The 16826-nt window shown below is 44.4% G+C and overlaps 1 protein-coding gene across 2 annotated transcripts in view; it reads right to left on the minus strand.

Annotated features, from left to right (window-relative positions):
• Positions 1–16826, minus strand: part of EML6 (EMAP like 6) — an 854573-nt gene that overhangs the window by 533894 nt on the left and 303853 nt on the right. For both annotated transcript variants that reach the window (XM_069234186.1, XM_069234187.1), the window contains exon 8: positions 15796–15933. In XM_069234186.1, coding sequence (XP_069090287.1) covers positions 15796–15933 — 138 coding nt within the window. The remainder of the gene's footprint in view (positions 1–15795; positions 15934–16826) is intronic.

Consider the following 16826-nt stretch of genomic DNA (forward strand, 5'->3'; position numbering starts at 1 on the left):
ACCAATTTAGAATAAAAACAGTAGTCCATTTAAGTAAAACATATGTGGCTAAGGCATAGCTAGCGAGACCTTAGTCACTGTAAAGGTCAAAAGCACCAGATATCTTGGGCAAAGTATTTTAATGGATGTGTGTGGCAATGCTGATTAGCCTTCACAGAACAACATAAATTCAGTTATTCTAATGACTGGAAGTTGTAGCAGTGTCAGCACATTTGGGAAACAGATTCTAGATTTGGAAGTATAGGCAGGTATGGGATGCATTTTCTATAGCCTCAGTCAGTATTTCAGGGAATTAAATACTTCGAACAACTGTTTATTTTTGGTTAATCCCTAAAAAAGGAAAAACCCTATTTTTTAACGATCTGTAAAGCTACTTGGCCCAAGAACTACAAGGGGAGAAGCAAATTGTAGAAACCCTGCCTTGGCGCTATTGCAAGAAACATTGCTCCTGCTCATTTCACCCATCTTTAAGCTGTTTCAACATAATCATAGACGAGGTCATAGGTTCCCCTTTCGGAGCACAGCTAAATAACTAAGTAAACCTGTATATATATATATATACACACACACACACACACACACACACACACACACACATGTATACAGGTTTAAAGGTTTACTTAGTTATATATATATATGTCACTTACCCAGTGTACATCTGTTCGTGGCATTAGTCGCTGCAGATTCACATGCTGTGCACATCCCGCCATCTGGTGTTGCGCTCGGAGTGTTACAAGTTTTTTTTCTTCGAAGAAGTCTTTTCGAGTCACGAGATCGAGGGACTCCTCCCATTTCGGCTCCATTGCGCATGGGCGTCGACTCCATCTTAGATCGTTTTCCCCGCAGAGGGTGAGGTAGGAGTTGTATATGCTAGTAATAGTGCCCATGCAATGGAGTGAATACGTATGTACATAATGTAATTTAAAGTAATATACAGGGAGTGCAGAATTATTAGGCAAATGAGTATTTTGACCACATCATCCTCTTTATGCATGTTGTCTTACTCCAAGCTGTATAGGCTCGAAAGCCTACTACCAATTAAGCATATTAGGTGATGTGCATCTCTGTAATGAGAAGGGGTGTGGTCTAATGACATCAACACCCTATATCAGGTGTGCATAATTATTAGGCAACTTAACAAAAAACAAATATATACCCATTTCAATTATTTATTATTACCAGTGAAACCAATATAACATCTCCACATTCACAAATATACATTTCTGACATTCAAAAACAAAACAAAAACAAATCAGTGACCAATATAGCCACCTTTCTTTGCAAGGACACTCAAAAGCCTGCCATCCATGGATTCTGTCAGTGTTTTGATCTGTTCACCATCAACATTGCGTGCAGCAGCAACCACAGCCTCCCAGACACTGTTCAGAGAGGTGTACTGTTTTCCCTCCTTGTAAATCTCACATTTGATGATGGACCACAGGTTCTCAATGGGGTTCAGATCAGGTGAACAAGGAGGCCATGTCATTAGATTTCCTTCTTTTATACCCTTTCTTGCCAGCCACGCTGTGGAGTACTTGGACGCGTGTGATGGAGCATTGTCCTGCATGAAAATCATGTTTTTCTTGAAGGATGCAGACTTCTTCCTGTACCACTGCTTGAAGAAGGTGTCTTCCAGGAACTGGCAGTAGGACTGGGAGTTGAGCTTGACTCCATCCTCAACCCGAAAAGGCCCCACAAGCTCATCTTTGATGATACCAGCCCAAACCAGTACTCCACCTCCACCTTGCTGGCGTCTGAGTCGGACTGGAGCTCTCTGCCCTTTACCAATCCAGCCACGGGCCCATCCATCTGGCCCATCAAGACTCACTCTCATTTCATCAGTCCATAAAACCTTAGAAAAATCAGTCTTGAGATATTTCTTGGCCCAGTCTTGACGTTTCAGCTTGTGTGTCTTGTTCAGTGGTGGTCGTCTTTCAGCCTTTCTTACCTTGGCCATGTCTCTGAGTATTGCACACCTTGTGCTTTTGGGCACTCCAGTGATGTTGCAGCTCAGAAATATGGCCAAACTGGTGGCAAGTGGCATCGTGGCAGCTGCACGCTTGACTTTTCTCAGTTCATGGGCAGTTATTTTGCGCCTTGGTTTTTCCACACGCTTCTTGCGACCCTGTTGACTATTTTGAATGAAACGCTTGATTGTTCGATGATCACGCTTCAGAAGCTTTGCAATTTTAAGAGTGCTGCATCCCTCTGCAAGATATCTCACTATTTTTTACTTTTCTGAGCCTGTCAAGTCCTTCTTTTGACCCATTTTGCCAAAGGAAAGGAAGTTGCCTAATAATTATGCACACCTGATATAGGGTGTTGATGTCATTAGACCACACCCCTTCTCATTACAGAGATGCACATCACCTAATATGCTTAATTGGTAGTAGGCTTTCGAGCCCATACAGCTTGGAGTAAGACAACATGCATAAAGAGGATGATGTGGTCAAAATACTCATTTGCCTAATAATTCTGCACTCCCTGTATTTACAAATATACAGATGTTCAAAATCAACTTCTAAACGGCTACAGGCTCCCGGGGAGGCGGGTGGGCGGATGTGAATCTGCAGCGTCTCATGCCACGAACAGATGTACACTGGGTAAGTGACATTTTCCGTTCGATGGCATGTGTAGCTGCAGATACACATGCTGTGCATAGACTAGTAAGCAGTTATCTCCCCAAAAGTGGTGGTTCAGCCTGTAGGAGTTGAAGTTGTTTGAAACAATGTTCGTAGTACTGCTTGGCCTACTGTGGCTTATTGTGCCGTTAGCACATCTACACAGTAGTGTTTGGTAAATGTATGAGGCGTAGACCATGTAGCTGCCTTACATATTTCGGTCATTGGAATATTTCCTAGAAAGGCCATGGTAGCACCTTTCTTTCTAGTTGAGTGTGCCTTTGGTGTAATAGGCAGTTCTCTGTTTGCTTTAAAATAACATGTTTGAATGCACTTAACTATCCATCTAGCAATGCCTTGTTTAGAAATTGGATTTCCTGTATGAGGTTTTTGGAAAGCAATAAATAATTGTTTTGTTTTTCGAATTATTTTTGTTCTGTCAATGTAGTACATTAACGCTCTTTTGATGTCTAATGTATGTAGTGCTCTTTAAGCTACAGAGTCTGGCTGTGGGAAGAACACTGGTAATTCTACTGTTTGATTTAAGTGGAACGGTGATATGACTTTTAGTAAAAATTTAGGATTTGTCCGTAGAACTACTTTATGCTTGTGTATTTGAATAAATGGTTCTTGTATGGTAAATGCTTGAATCTCACTTACTCTTCTTAAAGATGTGATGGCAATTAAAAATGCAACTTTCCATGTTAAGTATTGCATTTCACAAGAGTGCATGGGCTCAAAAGGTGGACCCATGAGTCGTGTTAAGACAATGTTGAGGTTCCATGAAGGAACTGGTGGTGTTCTTGGTGGTATAATTCTCTTTAGACTTTCCATAAATGCTTTTATGACTGGTATCCTAAATAGAGAAGTTGAGTGCGTAATTTGCAGGTAAGCTGAAATTGCTGTAAGATGTATCTTAATGGAAGAAAAAGCTAGCTTTGACTTTTGCAGATGTAGTAAGTATCCTACGATGTCTTTGGCAGATGCGTGTAAGGGTTGAATTTGATTATTATGGCAGTAATAAACAAATCTTTTCCACTTATTTGCATAGCAATGTCTAGTGGTAGGTTTCCTAGCTTGTTTTATGACCTCCATACATTCATGTGTAAGGTCTAAGTGTCCGAACTCTAGGACTTCAGGAGCCAGATTGCTAGATTCAGCGATGCTGGATTTGGGTGTCTGATCTGTTGTTTGTGTTGCGTTAACAGATCTGGTATGTTTGGTAGTTTGACATGAGGCACTACTGAGAGGTCTAGTAGTGTTGTGTACCAAGGTTGTCTTGCCCATGTTGGCGCTATTAGTATGAGTTTGTTTTGACTCAACTTGTTTACTAGATATGGAAGGAGTGGGAGAGGGGGAAAAGCGTAAGCAAATATCCCTGACCAACTCATCCATAACGCATTGCCCTGAGACTGATCTTGTGGGTACCTGGATGCGAAGTTTTGGCATTTTGCGTTTTCCTTTGTTGCAAATAGATCTATTTGTGGTGTTCCCCAACTCTGGAAGTAAGTATTCAGTATTTGGGGGTGAATCTCCCATTCGTGGATCTGTTGGTGATCCCGAGAGAGATTGTCTGCTAACTGATTCTGAATTCCTGGAATAAATTGTGCTATTAGGCGAATGTGGTTGTGAATCGCCCAATGCAATATTTTCTGTGCCAGGAGACACAACTGTGTTGAGTGTGTCCCTCCCTGTTTGTTTAGGTAATACATCGTTGTCATGTTGTCTGTTTTGACAAGAATGTGTTTGTGGCTTATTATGGGTTGAAATGCTTTCAGCGCTAGAAATACTGCCAATAGTTCTAAGTGATTTATGTGAAACTGTTTTTGCTGAGTGTCCCATTGTCCTTGGATGCTGTATTGATTGAGGTGTGCTCCCCACCCTATCATGGAGGCATCTGTCGTTATTACATATTGTGGCACTGGGTCTTGGAAAGGCCGCCCTTGGTTTAAATTTATACTGTTCCACCATTGAAGCGAGGTGTATGTTTGGCGGTCTACCAACACCAGATCTAGAATTTGACCCTGTGCCTGTGACCACTGTGATGCTAGGCACTGTTGTAAGGGCCGCATGTGCAACCTTGCGTTTGGGACAATGGCTATGCATGAGGACATCATGCCTAGGAGTTTCATCACCATTTTGACTTGTATATTTTGATTTAGATACATGGCCTGTATTACATTGTGAAATGCCTGAACCCTTTGTGGACTTGGAGTGGCAATCCCTTTTGCTGTGTTGATTGTCGCCCCTAAGTATTGCTGTGTTTGACACGGCAGAAGGTGTGACTTTGTGTAGTTGATTGAGAAACCTAGTTTGTGGAGGGTTTCTATGACATACTTTGTGTGTTGTGAACACCTTTCTAGCGTGTTGGTTTTGATAAACCAATCGTCTAGGTACGGGAACACATGTATTTGCTGCCTTCTGATATGTGCAGCTACGACTGCTAGGCACTTTGTAAAAACTCTTGGCGCAGTTGTTATTCCGAATGGCAACACCTTGAATTGGTAATGTATACCTTGGAATACAAACCTTAAGTACTTTCTGTGTGAAGGATGTATCGGTATATGGAAATATGCATCCTTTAGGTCTAGTGTTGTCATGTAGTCTTGTTGTTTGAGTAGTGGGATTACGTCTTGTAATGTCACCATGTGAAAGTGATCTGATTTGATGTAGGTATTTAATGTTCGGAGATCTAATATAGGTGTCAGACTCTTGTCTTTTTTGGGTATGAGAAAGTACAGAGAGTAAACTCCTGTTCCTTTCTGGTGTTTTGGTACTAATTCTATTGCTTCGTTTAGTAGTAATGCCTGAACTTCTAGTCCTAGAAGATCTATATGTTGTTTTGACATATTGTGTGTTTTCGGTGGGACGTTTGGAGGGAATTTGAGAAATTCTATGCAATAACCATGCTGGATAATTGCCAGTACCCAAGTGTCTGTTGTTATCTCCTCCCAATGTTTGTAAAATTGGCTTAGTCTCCCCCCCACAGGTGTTATGTGTTGGGGATGTGTGACTTGGAAGTCACTGCTTGTTTTGATGGGTTTTGGGGCTTTGGAACTTCCCTCTATTTTTTGGGAATTGTCCCCCTCTATATTGCTCCCGAAAACTTCCCCGCTGATATTGGCTTTGATAAGTGGGCCTTGCTTGTGAGGTTGTGGCCTCTGTAGGTTGACCTCGAAATCCTCCCCTAAATTGTGTTTTGCGAAATGTGCCTCTGCTTTGTGGGGAGTAGAGTGCGCCCATGGCTTTTGCGGTATCAGTATCTTTTTTGAGTTTTTCAATAGCAGTGTCGACTTCCGGCCCAAACAACTGCTGTTCATTAAATGGCATATTTAGCACGGCTTGTTGAATTTCCGGTTTGAAACCTGACGTGCGGAGCCATGCGTGCCTTCTTATTGTTATTGCAGTATTTACTGTCCTTGCAGCCGTATCTGCTGCGTCCATTGATGACCGTATCTGATTATTGGAGATACTTTGTCCTTCTTCTACCACTTGTTGTGCCCTTTTCTGGAACTCTTTGGGTAAGTGTTCTATGAAATGCTGCATTTCGTCCCAATGAGCTCTATCGTATCTTGCCAGAAGTGCTTGTGAATTGGCAATACGCCATTGGTTTGCTGCTTGTGCTGCAACTCTTTTACCCGCAGCATCGAATTTGCGACTCTCCTTGTCTGGAGGTGGTGCATCTCCCGAGGTCTGAGAGTTTGCTCTCTTGCGAGCTGCCCCAACAACCACAGAATCTGGTGTTAATTGCTGCGTAATATAAACAGGGTCTGTTGGTGGTGGCTTGTACTTCTTCTCCACCCTTGGAGTTATGGCTCTGCCTTTTACAGGATCCTGAAATATTTGTTTGGAATGTTTTATCATTCCCGGGAGCATAGGTAAGCTTTGGTATTGGCTATGAGTGGAGGAGAGTGTATTAAACAAAAAGTCATCCTCAATTGGTTCTGAATGCAACGTGACGTTATGAAACGCAGCTGCCCTTGAGACCACCTGCGTGTAGGATGTACTGTCTTCAGGTGGCGACGGCCTCGCAGGGTAACAGTCTGGGCTGTTATCTGATACAGGAGCATCATAAAGGTCCCATGCATCAGGATCATCTTGACTCATTGCAGTATGAGTCGGGGATTGCATCAGTGGTGGAGTGGCTACCGGTGATGTGTGCATTGATGGTGGTGGAGATGGTGGTGGAGTTGTTTGTCTTGCCACCTTTGCCTGTGGCTGCTTGTCCTTTTCTTGAAAGGCAAGTCTTCTTTTCATTTTAATTGGGGGAAGAGTGCTTATCTTCCCTGTGTCTTTTTGAATGTGGAGCCTTCTTTAAGTGTAGTCTGGCTCAACAGATTCAAGTTCCTCTCCGAACTTATGTCCTTGCATCTGGGAGGACAATCCCTGTTCCTCTGTGTAGGAACCTGTTTTCGGTTCCGAGGCTAGATGTTTCGGAATCTAAATCTTTTCGGTCGCCTTTTTGGGCTCCGAGGAAACCTTCTTTATTTTCGGCGTCGTGGTGTCTCGGTGCCGAACCATTTCGGTGCCACTGTCTCAGTGCCGAATCTGCTCGGAGCCGCTGTCTCGGGCCCGAGATTGTTGTGTGGCGGTATCTCGACCGGAGTCGGATGACTTTGCCACATGCATGCCCTTTTTCGGTGCCGATGATCGGTCACCTATTTTTCGGGTTAAGCCATGGCCTGTTGGCGGTGGCGTCCCCTGGGCTTTTGTTGTCTTCTTGTGAGTCTTATGTTTCGACGTCTTACTCACGGTTTTAGGCGTTTCTTCAGGATCGAGCTCGTCCGAGTCTGATTCCTGGATGGAGAAGGTTTCTTCTTCCTCCTCGAAACGCCCTTGTCCTGTCGGCGCCGACGCCATCTGCAGTCTTCTTGCTCTTCGGTCTCTTAATGTCTTCCTCGACCGAAACGCTCGACAGGCTTCACAGGTATCCTCCTTGTGCTCTGGAGACAGACACAAGTTACAGACCAGATGCTGATCTGTATATGGATACTTGTTATGACATTTTGGGCTGAAGCGGAATGGGGTCCGTTCCATCAGCCTTGAAGAGACACGTGGCCGGGCCGACCAGGCCCCGACGGGGGGAATCGAAAAAACCCCGAAGGGCCACCGGAGCTCTTAAAAAATCGGTGTCGATCTGTTGTAACTAACCCGATACCGAACGCAAACAATACTGACGATTTTTCTGAGATTCTAACTAACTTTCCGACCCGAAACACGGAGCGAAAAGGAACACGTCCGAACCCGATGGCGGAAAAAAAACCAATCTAAGATGGAGTCGACGCCCATGCGCAATGGAGCCGAAATGGGAGGAGTCCCTCGATCTCGTGACTCGAAAAGACTTCTTCGAAGAAAAACAACTTGTAACACTCTGAGCCCAACACCAGATGGCGGGATGTGCACAGCATGTGTATCTGCAGCTACACATGCCATTGAACATATATATATATATAAAATGTCACTTACCCAGTGTACATCTGTTCGTGGCATTAGTCGCTGCAGATTCACATGCTGTGCACATCCCGCCATCTGGTGTTGGGCTTGGAGTGTTACAAGTTGTTTTTCTTCGAAGAAGTCTTTTCGAGTCACGAGACCGAGGGACTCCTCCCATTTCGGCTCCATTGCGCATGGGCGTCAACTCCATCTTAGATTGTTTTCCTCCGCAGAGGGTGAGGTAGGATTTGTGTATGCTACTAATAGTGCCCATGCAATGGAGTAATGTACATAATGTAGTTTAAAGTAATATACTTTCAAATTTACAAATTTACAAATCAACTTCTTAACGGCTACAGGCTTCCGGGGAGGCGGGTGGGCGCATGTGAATCTGCAGCGACTAATGCCACGAATAGATGTACACTGGGTAAGTGACATTTTCTGTTCGATGGCATGTGTAGCTGCAGATACACATGCTGTGCATTGACTAGTAAGCAGTTATCTCCCCAAAAGCGGTGGTTCAGCCTGTAGGAGTTGAAGTTGTTTGAAACAATGTTCGTAGTACTGCTTGACCTACTGTGGCTTGTTGTGCCGTTAACACATCTACACAGTAGTGTTTGGTAAATGTATGAGGCGTAGACCATGTAGCTGCCTTACATATTTCGGTCATTGGAATGTTTCCTAGAAAGTCCATGGTAGCACCTTTCTTTCTGGTTGAGTGTGCCTTTGGTGTAATAGGCAGTTCTCTGTTTGCTTTAAGATAACAGGTTTGAATGCACTTAACTATCCATCTAGCAATGCCTTGTTTAGAAATTGGATTTCCTGTATGAGGTTTTTGGAAAGCAATAAATAATTGTTTTGTTTTTCGAATTATTTTTGTTCTGTCAATGTAGTACATTAACGCTCTTTTGATGTCTAATGTATGTAGTGCTCTTTCAGCTACAGAGTCTGGCTGTGGGAAGAACACTGGTAATTCTACTGTTTGATTCAAGTGGAACAGTGATATAACTTTTGGTAAAAATGTTGGATTTGTCCATAGAACTACTTTATGCTTGTGTATTTGAATAAATGGTTCTTGTATGGTAAATGCTTGAATTTCACTCACTCTTCTTAGAGATGTGATGGCAATTAAAAATGCAACTTTCCATGTTAAGTATTGCATTTCACAAGAGTGCATGGGCTCAAAAGGTGGACCCATGAGTCGTGTTAAGACAATGTTGAGGTTCCATGAAGGAACTGGTGGTGTTCTTGGTGGTATAATTCTCTTTAGTCCTTCCATAAACGCTTTTATGACTGGTATCCTAAATAGTGAGGTTGAGTGCGTAATTTGCAGGTAAGCTGAAATTGTGGTAAGATGTATCTTTATGGAAGAGAAAGCTAGCTTTGACTTTTGCAAATGTAGTAAGTATCTTACGATGTCTTTGGCAGATGCGTGTAAGGGTTGAATTTGATTATTATGGCAGTAATAAACAAATCGTTTCCACTTATTTACATAGCAATGTCTAGTGGTAGGTTTTTTAGCTTGTTTTATGACCTCCATACATTCCTGTGTAAGGTCTAAGTGTCCGAATTCTAGGACCTCAGGAGCCAAATTGCTAGATTCAGTGATGCTGGACTTGGATGTCAGATCTGTTATTTGTGTTGTGTTAACAGATCTGGTCTGTTTGGTAGTTTGACATGAGGCACTACAGAGAGGTCTAGTAGTGTTGTGTACCAAGGTTGTCTTGCCCATGTTGGCGCTATCAGTATGAGTTTGAGTTTGTTTTGACTCAATTTGTTTACCAGATATGGAAGGAGTGGGAGAGGGGGAAAAGCATAAGCAAATATCCCTGACCAGCTCATCCATAACGCATTGCCCTGAGACTGATCTTGTGGGTACCTGGATGCGAAGTTTCGGCATTTTGCGTTTTCCTTTGTTGCAAATAGATCTATTTGTGGTGTTCCCCAATTCTGGAAGTATTTGTTTAGTATTTGGGGGTAAATCTCCCATTCGTGGATCTGTTGGTGATCCCGAGAGAGATTGTCTACTAACTGGTTCTGAATTCCTGGAATAAATTGTGCTATTAGACAAATGTGGTTGTGAATCGCCCAATGCCATATTTTTTGTGCTAGGAGACACAACTGTGTTGAGTGTGTCCCTCCCTGTTTGTTTAGGTAATACATTGTTGTCATGTTGTCTGTTTTGACAAGAATGTGTTTGTGGCTTATTATGGGTTGAAATGCTTTTAGCGCTAGAAATACTGCCAATAGTTCTAAGTGATTTATGTGAAACTGTTTTTGCTGATTGTCCCATTGTCCTTGGATGCTGTGTTGATTGAGGTGTGCTCCCCACCCTATCATGGAGGCATCTGTTATTATTACATATTGTGGCACTGGGTCTTGGAAAGGCTGCCCTTGGTTTAAATTTATACTGTTCCACCATTGAAGCGAGGTGTATGTTTGGCGGTCTATCAACACCAGATCTAGAAGTTGACCCTGTGCTTGTGACCATTGTGATGCTAGGCACTGTTGTAAGGGCCGCATGTGCAACCTTGCGTTCGGGACAATGGCTATGCATGAGGACATCATGCCTAGTAGTTTCATCACCATTTTGACTTGTATCTTTTGTTTTGGATACATGGTCTTTATTACATTGTGAAATGCTTGAACCATTTGTGGGCTTGGAGTGGCAATCCCTTTTGCTGTGTTGATTGTCGCCCCTAAGTATTGCTGTGTTTGACACAGCAGAAGGTGTGACTTTGTGTAGTTGATTGAGAAACCTAGATTGTGGAGGATTTCTATGACGTACTTCGTGTGTTGTGAACACCGTTTTAGCGTGTTGGTTTTGATTAACCAATCGTCTAGGTACGGGAACACATGTATTTGCTGCCTTCTGATATGTGTAGCTACTACTGCTAGGCATTTTGTAAAAACTCTTGGCGCAGTTGTTATTCCGAATGGCAACACCTTGAACTGGTAATGTACCCCTTGGAATACAAACCTTAGGTACTTTCTGTGTGAAGGATGTATCGGTATATGGAAATATGCATCCTTTAGGTCTAGGGTTGTCATGTAGTCTTGTTGTTTGAGCAGTGGGATTACGTCCTGTAATGTCACCATGTGAAAGTGATCTGATTTGATGTATGTATTTAATGTTCTGAGATCTAGTATAGGTCTCAGACTCTTGTCTTTTTTGGGTATGAGAAAGTACAGAGAGTAAACTCCTGTCCCTTTCTGTTGGTTTGGTACTAATTCTATTGCTTCTTTTTGTAGCAATGCCTGAACTTCTAGTCCTAGAAGATCTATATGTTGTTTTGAGATATTGTGTGTTTTCGGTGGGACGTTTAGAGGGAATTTGAGAAATTCTATGCAATAACCATGCTGGATAATTGCTTGGACCCAAGTGTCTGTTGTTATTTCCTCCCAATGTTTGTAAAACTTGGTTAGTCTCCCCCCCACAGATGTTATGTGTTGGGGATTTGTGACTTGGAAGTCACTGCTTGTTTTGAGGAGTTTTGGGACTTTGGAACTTCCCTCTATTCTTTTGGAACTGTCCCCCTTTATATTGTCCCCAAAAACATCCCCGCTGATACTGGCTCTGGTAAGTGGGTCTTGTTTGTGAGGTTGTGGGTTCTGTGCTTTGTCCTCGAAACCCCCCTCTAAACTGTGTTTTTCGAAATGTGCCTCTGCTCTTTGGGGAGTAGAGTGCGTCCATGGCTTTGGCCGTGTCAGTGTCTTTCTTAAGTTTTTCGATCGCAGTGTGCACCTCCGGCCCAAACAACTGCTGTCCGTTGAATGGCATATTCAGCACAGCTTGCTGTATTTCTGGTTTAAATCCCGATGTACGCAGCCATGCATGTCTCCTTATTGTTACTGCTGTGTTGACAGTTCTAGCAGCTGTGTCTGCAGCATCCATTGCTGACCGTATCTGATTGTTGGAGATACTCTGTCCTTCTTCTACTACCTGCTGCGCTCTCTTTTGGAACTCCTTGGGCAAACGTTCTATAAAGTGTTGCATTTCGTCCCAATGGGCCCTATCGTATCTGGCAAACAAAGCCTGTGAATTGGCAATACGCCACTGGTTTGCTGCCTGTGCCGCCACCCTCTTGCCTGCTGCGTCGAATTTTCAACTTTCTTTATCTGGAGGTGGTGCATCTCCTGAAGTATGTGAGTTCGCTCTTTTGCGTGCTGCCCCTACTACAACTGAGTCCGGTGTTAGCTGTTGTGTGATGTACACGGGGTCTGTTGGTGGCGGTTTATATTTTTTCTCCACTCTTGGAGTAATGACCCTTCCTTTTACAGGCTCTTCAAACACTTGTTTGGAGTGTTTTAGCATTCCGGGTAGCATAGGAAGACTTTGATACTGGCTGTGTGTGGACGACAGTGTGTTAAAAAGAAAGTCGTCTTCAATGGGCTCAGCATGCAGGCTGACATTATGAAAGGTCGCTGCTCTCGATACCACCTGTGCGTAGGCTGTACTATCCTCTGGTGGCGACGGTCTAGCTGGATAACTTTCAGGACTATTATCTGACACTGGTGCGTCATAAAGGTCCCATGCGTCAGGGTCATCTTGACTCATTCCTGTATGAGTTGGGGATTGCATCATTGGTGGAGTGGCTACCGGTGATGGTTGCGGAGAGCATTGTGGAGATGGTGGCGGGGTTACTTGTTTAGCCACCTTTGCCTGTGGCTGCTTGTCTTTTTCTTGGAAGGCAAGTTTGCGTTTCATTTTAATCGGAGGGAGAGTACTGATCTTCACAGTTTCTTTTTGGATATGGAGCCTTCTTTGTGTATAGTCTGGCTCTATTGTTTCCAATTCCTGTCCAAATCTATGTGTCTTCATTTGTGTGGACAGTCCTTGTTCCTCAGTGTAGGAACTTGTTTTCGGTTCTGAGGCCGGATGTTTCGGTATCGAAACCTTTTCGGCTGCTTTTTTCGGTTCCGACGAAACCTTCTTTACTTTCGGCGTCGTGGTCTCTCGGTGCCGACCCATTTCGGTGCCGCTATCTCGGTGCCGAACCTGCTCAGAGCCACTATCTCGGGCCTGAGATTGCTGTGTGGCGGTATCTCGACCGGAGTCGGATGACTTCGCCACCAGCGTGCCCTTTTTCGGTGCCGATGATCGGTCACCTATTTTTCGGGTTAAGCCATGGCCTGTTGGCAGTGGCGTCCCCTGGGCTTTAGTGGTTTTTTCGTGAGTTTTGTGTTTCGACGTCTTACTCACGGTTTTCGGCGTTTCTTCGGGATCGATCTCATCCGAGTCCGATTCCTGGATGGAGAATGTTTCTTCCTCCTCCTCGAAACGCTCTTGTCCTGTCGGCGCCGACGCCATTTGCAGTCTCCTTGCTCTTCGGTCTCTTAGTGTCTTCCTGGACCGAAACGCTCGACAGGCTTCAAAAGTATTTTCCATGCGTTCCGGCGACAAACACAAGTTACAGACCAGATGCTGATCTGTATATGGATACTTGTTATGGCATTTTGGGCAGAAGCGGAATGGGGTCCGTTCCATCAGCCTTGAAGAGACACATGGCCGGGCCGACCAGGCCCCGACGGGGGATCGAAAAAACCCCGAAGGGCCACCGGAGCTCTTCAAAAGTCGGTGTCGATCTGTTGTAACTAACCCGATACCGAACGCAAACAATACCGACGATTTTTCCAAGATTCTAACTAACTTTCCGACCCGAAACACGGAGCGAAAAGGAACACGTCCGAACCTGATGGTGGAAAAAAACCAATCTAAGATGGAGTCGACGCCCATGCGCAATGGAGCCGAAATGGGAGGAGTCCCTCGGTCTCGTGACTCGAAAATACTTCTTCGAAGAAAAACAACCTGTAACACTCCGAGCCCAACACCAGATGGCAGGATGTGCACAGCATGTGTATCTGCAGCTACACATGCCATCGAACATATACATACACATATACACAGAAAGCCATATTATGGCCCTCATTATGACCCTGGTGGTCTTCTGACCTCCAGGGCCACGGTGGTGGTTTCCCCGCCAACAGGCTGGTGGCGAAGACCGCCACATTATGAGTGTGGCGAGTTGGCCTCTGCCAACCCGCCACATCCCTGTCTGTAACGCCAGGGAGATTGGACCAGCAGGGCCGGAGATGAGCATCTCCGACCTGTCGGTCCAATCAAGACCACCAGTGGTATTATGACCAGCTTTCCACCAGGGTTTCCGCGGCTGTAGTACCACAGCAAAAACCCTAGCAGAAAGGCTACCAGTGACAGGGAATTTTTTCCCTATCACCGGCAGATGACTCTCCCGACCCTCCCCCCAGCAAGCACAATAAACCCCACCATCCCTCCATACCCAAACCTCCCACCCCCGCTTCTGGTACAGCGCCCCTCCCCCCACCTCCCCTTCTGGTAGAGCCTCACTCCCCCCACCCCACCTTCTGGTACAGCGCACTCCTACCCCCACCCTCCCTTCTGGTACAGCACCCTCCTACCCCACCTCCCCGCATGTTCGCATGCAGACACCCACACGCACCCCGCATTCACCAACACCGACGTACATGCATTCACTCAGATGCATCCATAAACGCATCCACTTCAACATCCGTACATGCATTCACTTCAACATCCATACATAGATTCACTTCAACATTCATACACACATTCAACCACACATGTACACACCCATACACACATGCATACAAACACCCATACACACATGCAGACATACACCTACGCACACGTGCACACACAATACCCCCACCCTTCCATGCCCTCTCCTGTCGGACGCCTGACTTACCTTATCTGGCGAGGACGTCATCCGGCAGGGCACAGGTACTTCCACCGCCCGCAGCGCCCCGTCATCAGGACACCGCCAGGCTATAATACAGGTCGTAACATGGCTGGTGGAGTCCTTCTGGTGAGGCGGGGTCGGTGGTGGAACTGCCCATATGCCTCCGACCACCAGCATGACTACTGCAGGATTTCTGCCCAAAATGTGGTGAAAATCCTGCAGTACTTGTAATATGGTGGGCAGAAGACCTCCAGCACTGGAGGTCTTCTGGCGCCCACGGCTTTGGTGGTCTTTGAAAAAGACCACCAAAGTCATAATGAGGGCCTTTATGTTTTGATGACTCCAGCCAGCAGTATTATATAACAGCTGAACAGGAGTGATTAAGCTGATTGAGTAGGAATCCTACAATCCAGTAGAACAGTCTGGCATTTACAAGTTGACCTGCTGACCTCTGGTATTGAAGAAAGAAGAGAATTAGATTTTGCACATACATTATTAGGTGATAGTCAACTTTTTAAAGTGAAACAACAAGTACAATAAGATGAGGTCTGCTGTCTGCCTACAACCTTTAGGCTAGAGCATCTTCCTAAAGGTGTTAACCTGGGCCAGTGCAGGCATGGGTTGGGGGAAGAAGTCCAATTGCCATGTGTCACAAATAACTTAGCTTCCTCATTAGCCTGTTCAGTGCCATGAGGTTTGCTGTTTACTATTTGAATCTCCCTTCAAATGTGTTTATTCACCAAACATTGCCTACCACCATTCCAATCTAGCTGTATACAACATAGGCATACTTGTAAACAGAATGCTTTGTAGAATGCTGTATGCATCTCCTGCCACCCCAAATCTAGAGATTCTATGTAAAAAACAAATGAACAAATCAAGGCTACAGCAAGGCTACATACGCTAAAACTTCCAGGAGAAAAAAAGATAAGCAAAATTAGTTATCATATTCTGTACACTAACCGAACCATGGGATCCTATTAATAAACAATGTTTTGACTTACCTGACCCTGAGAACAGTGAAGGAGCCGTCCTTCATCCCAAGAGCTACTTGGGAACCATCAGGGGTAAATGATACACTACGCACAGCCTCCTCCATATTACAGCGAGCAATCAAGGCATGATCAGCAAGGCTCCATAACCTATACAACAAAAACACACAAGCCATTAAAAGTATGAGAAGGATGAGTGGAAATTAGTGACACCAGTTGCTGCTTGCCAGCCACATCAGAGCAGTGAGATTTGCAAGGCATAATAGGAAAGAATGAAACTAGACACCATCCATTACTTTACAGTTACACAATGCTGCTTTCTGGATCTGGTTTCTGTTCATTATGTAAGCTTTAGGGGGCCAACTGAAGCCTCAATGTAGACCTTAGTTACTTTCATAGCACATATCCTGATGTTTCACAAGTCCTCCCTTTTCATCATTTCTGATTTAATACTATAGGTGTGGTTTAGTCCTCTACTGTGGATCCCAGGTTGCAGGTGGGTCTATGGCGGCACAATGTTATTTTAGGTGTTTGGGTCCTCTGGATCAGCATGGCTTGCATGTGATTTATAAACTCTTAAAGATGAGCCTCTGTTCCACTGGGAATTATTGCAAAGAATAAAGTGTTTTGGGAACCATATGTTTTTTACTAATATAGTTGCTAAACTTTGGACTACTTAAAATTGTTTCAGCCTTTTCTTGAGAGACCCTTTGTGCATGCTGTTACAGTAAACCAGTTAATATAGAAATATAGCCATGATTAGGGGATCTGATGTAGAGAGGCATTTTGCAGTTGCAAAAACCTGCAATTCATAAAATCGCAGGGCATGTGACTGAATATTTTTCTTTTTACTGTTTACAAAAGCCCTAATACTAGTAAAAGGACTTCTGCGATCCTGTCTGAATCACAAATAAGAGGAGGAATTAAAGAGACATCCCCTATCCTATCTGTGATTCAAAGAGAAAGGTATCAATGGTTTGTGACTGCAATCTTGGTCACAAACTATTGATCAGGCTCAACTCCTCAAGGGTGGTGGTATCTGG

The sequence above is a fragment of the Pleurodeles waltl genome, chromosome 5 (genome assembly GCF_031143425.1).
Source record: "Pleurodeles waltl isolate 20211129_DDA chromosome 5, aPleWal1.hap1.20221129, whole genome shotgun sequence".
Taxonomy (NCBI): domain Eukaryota; kingdom Metazoa; phylum Chordata; class Amphibia; order Caudata; family Salamandridae; genus Pleurodeles; species Pleurodeles waltl.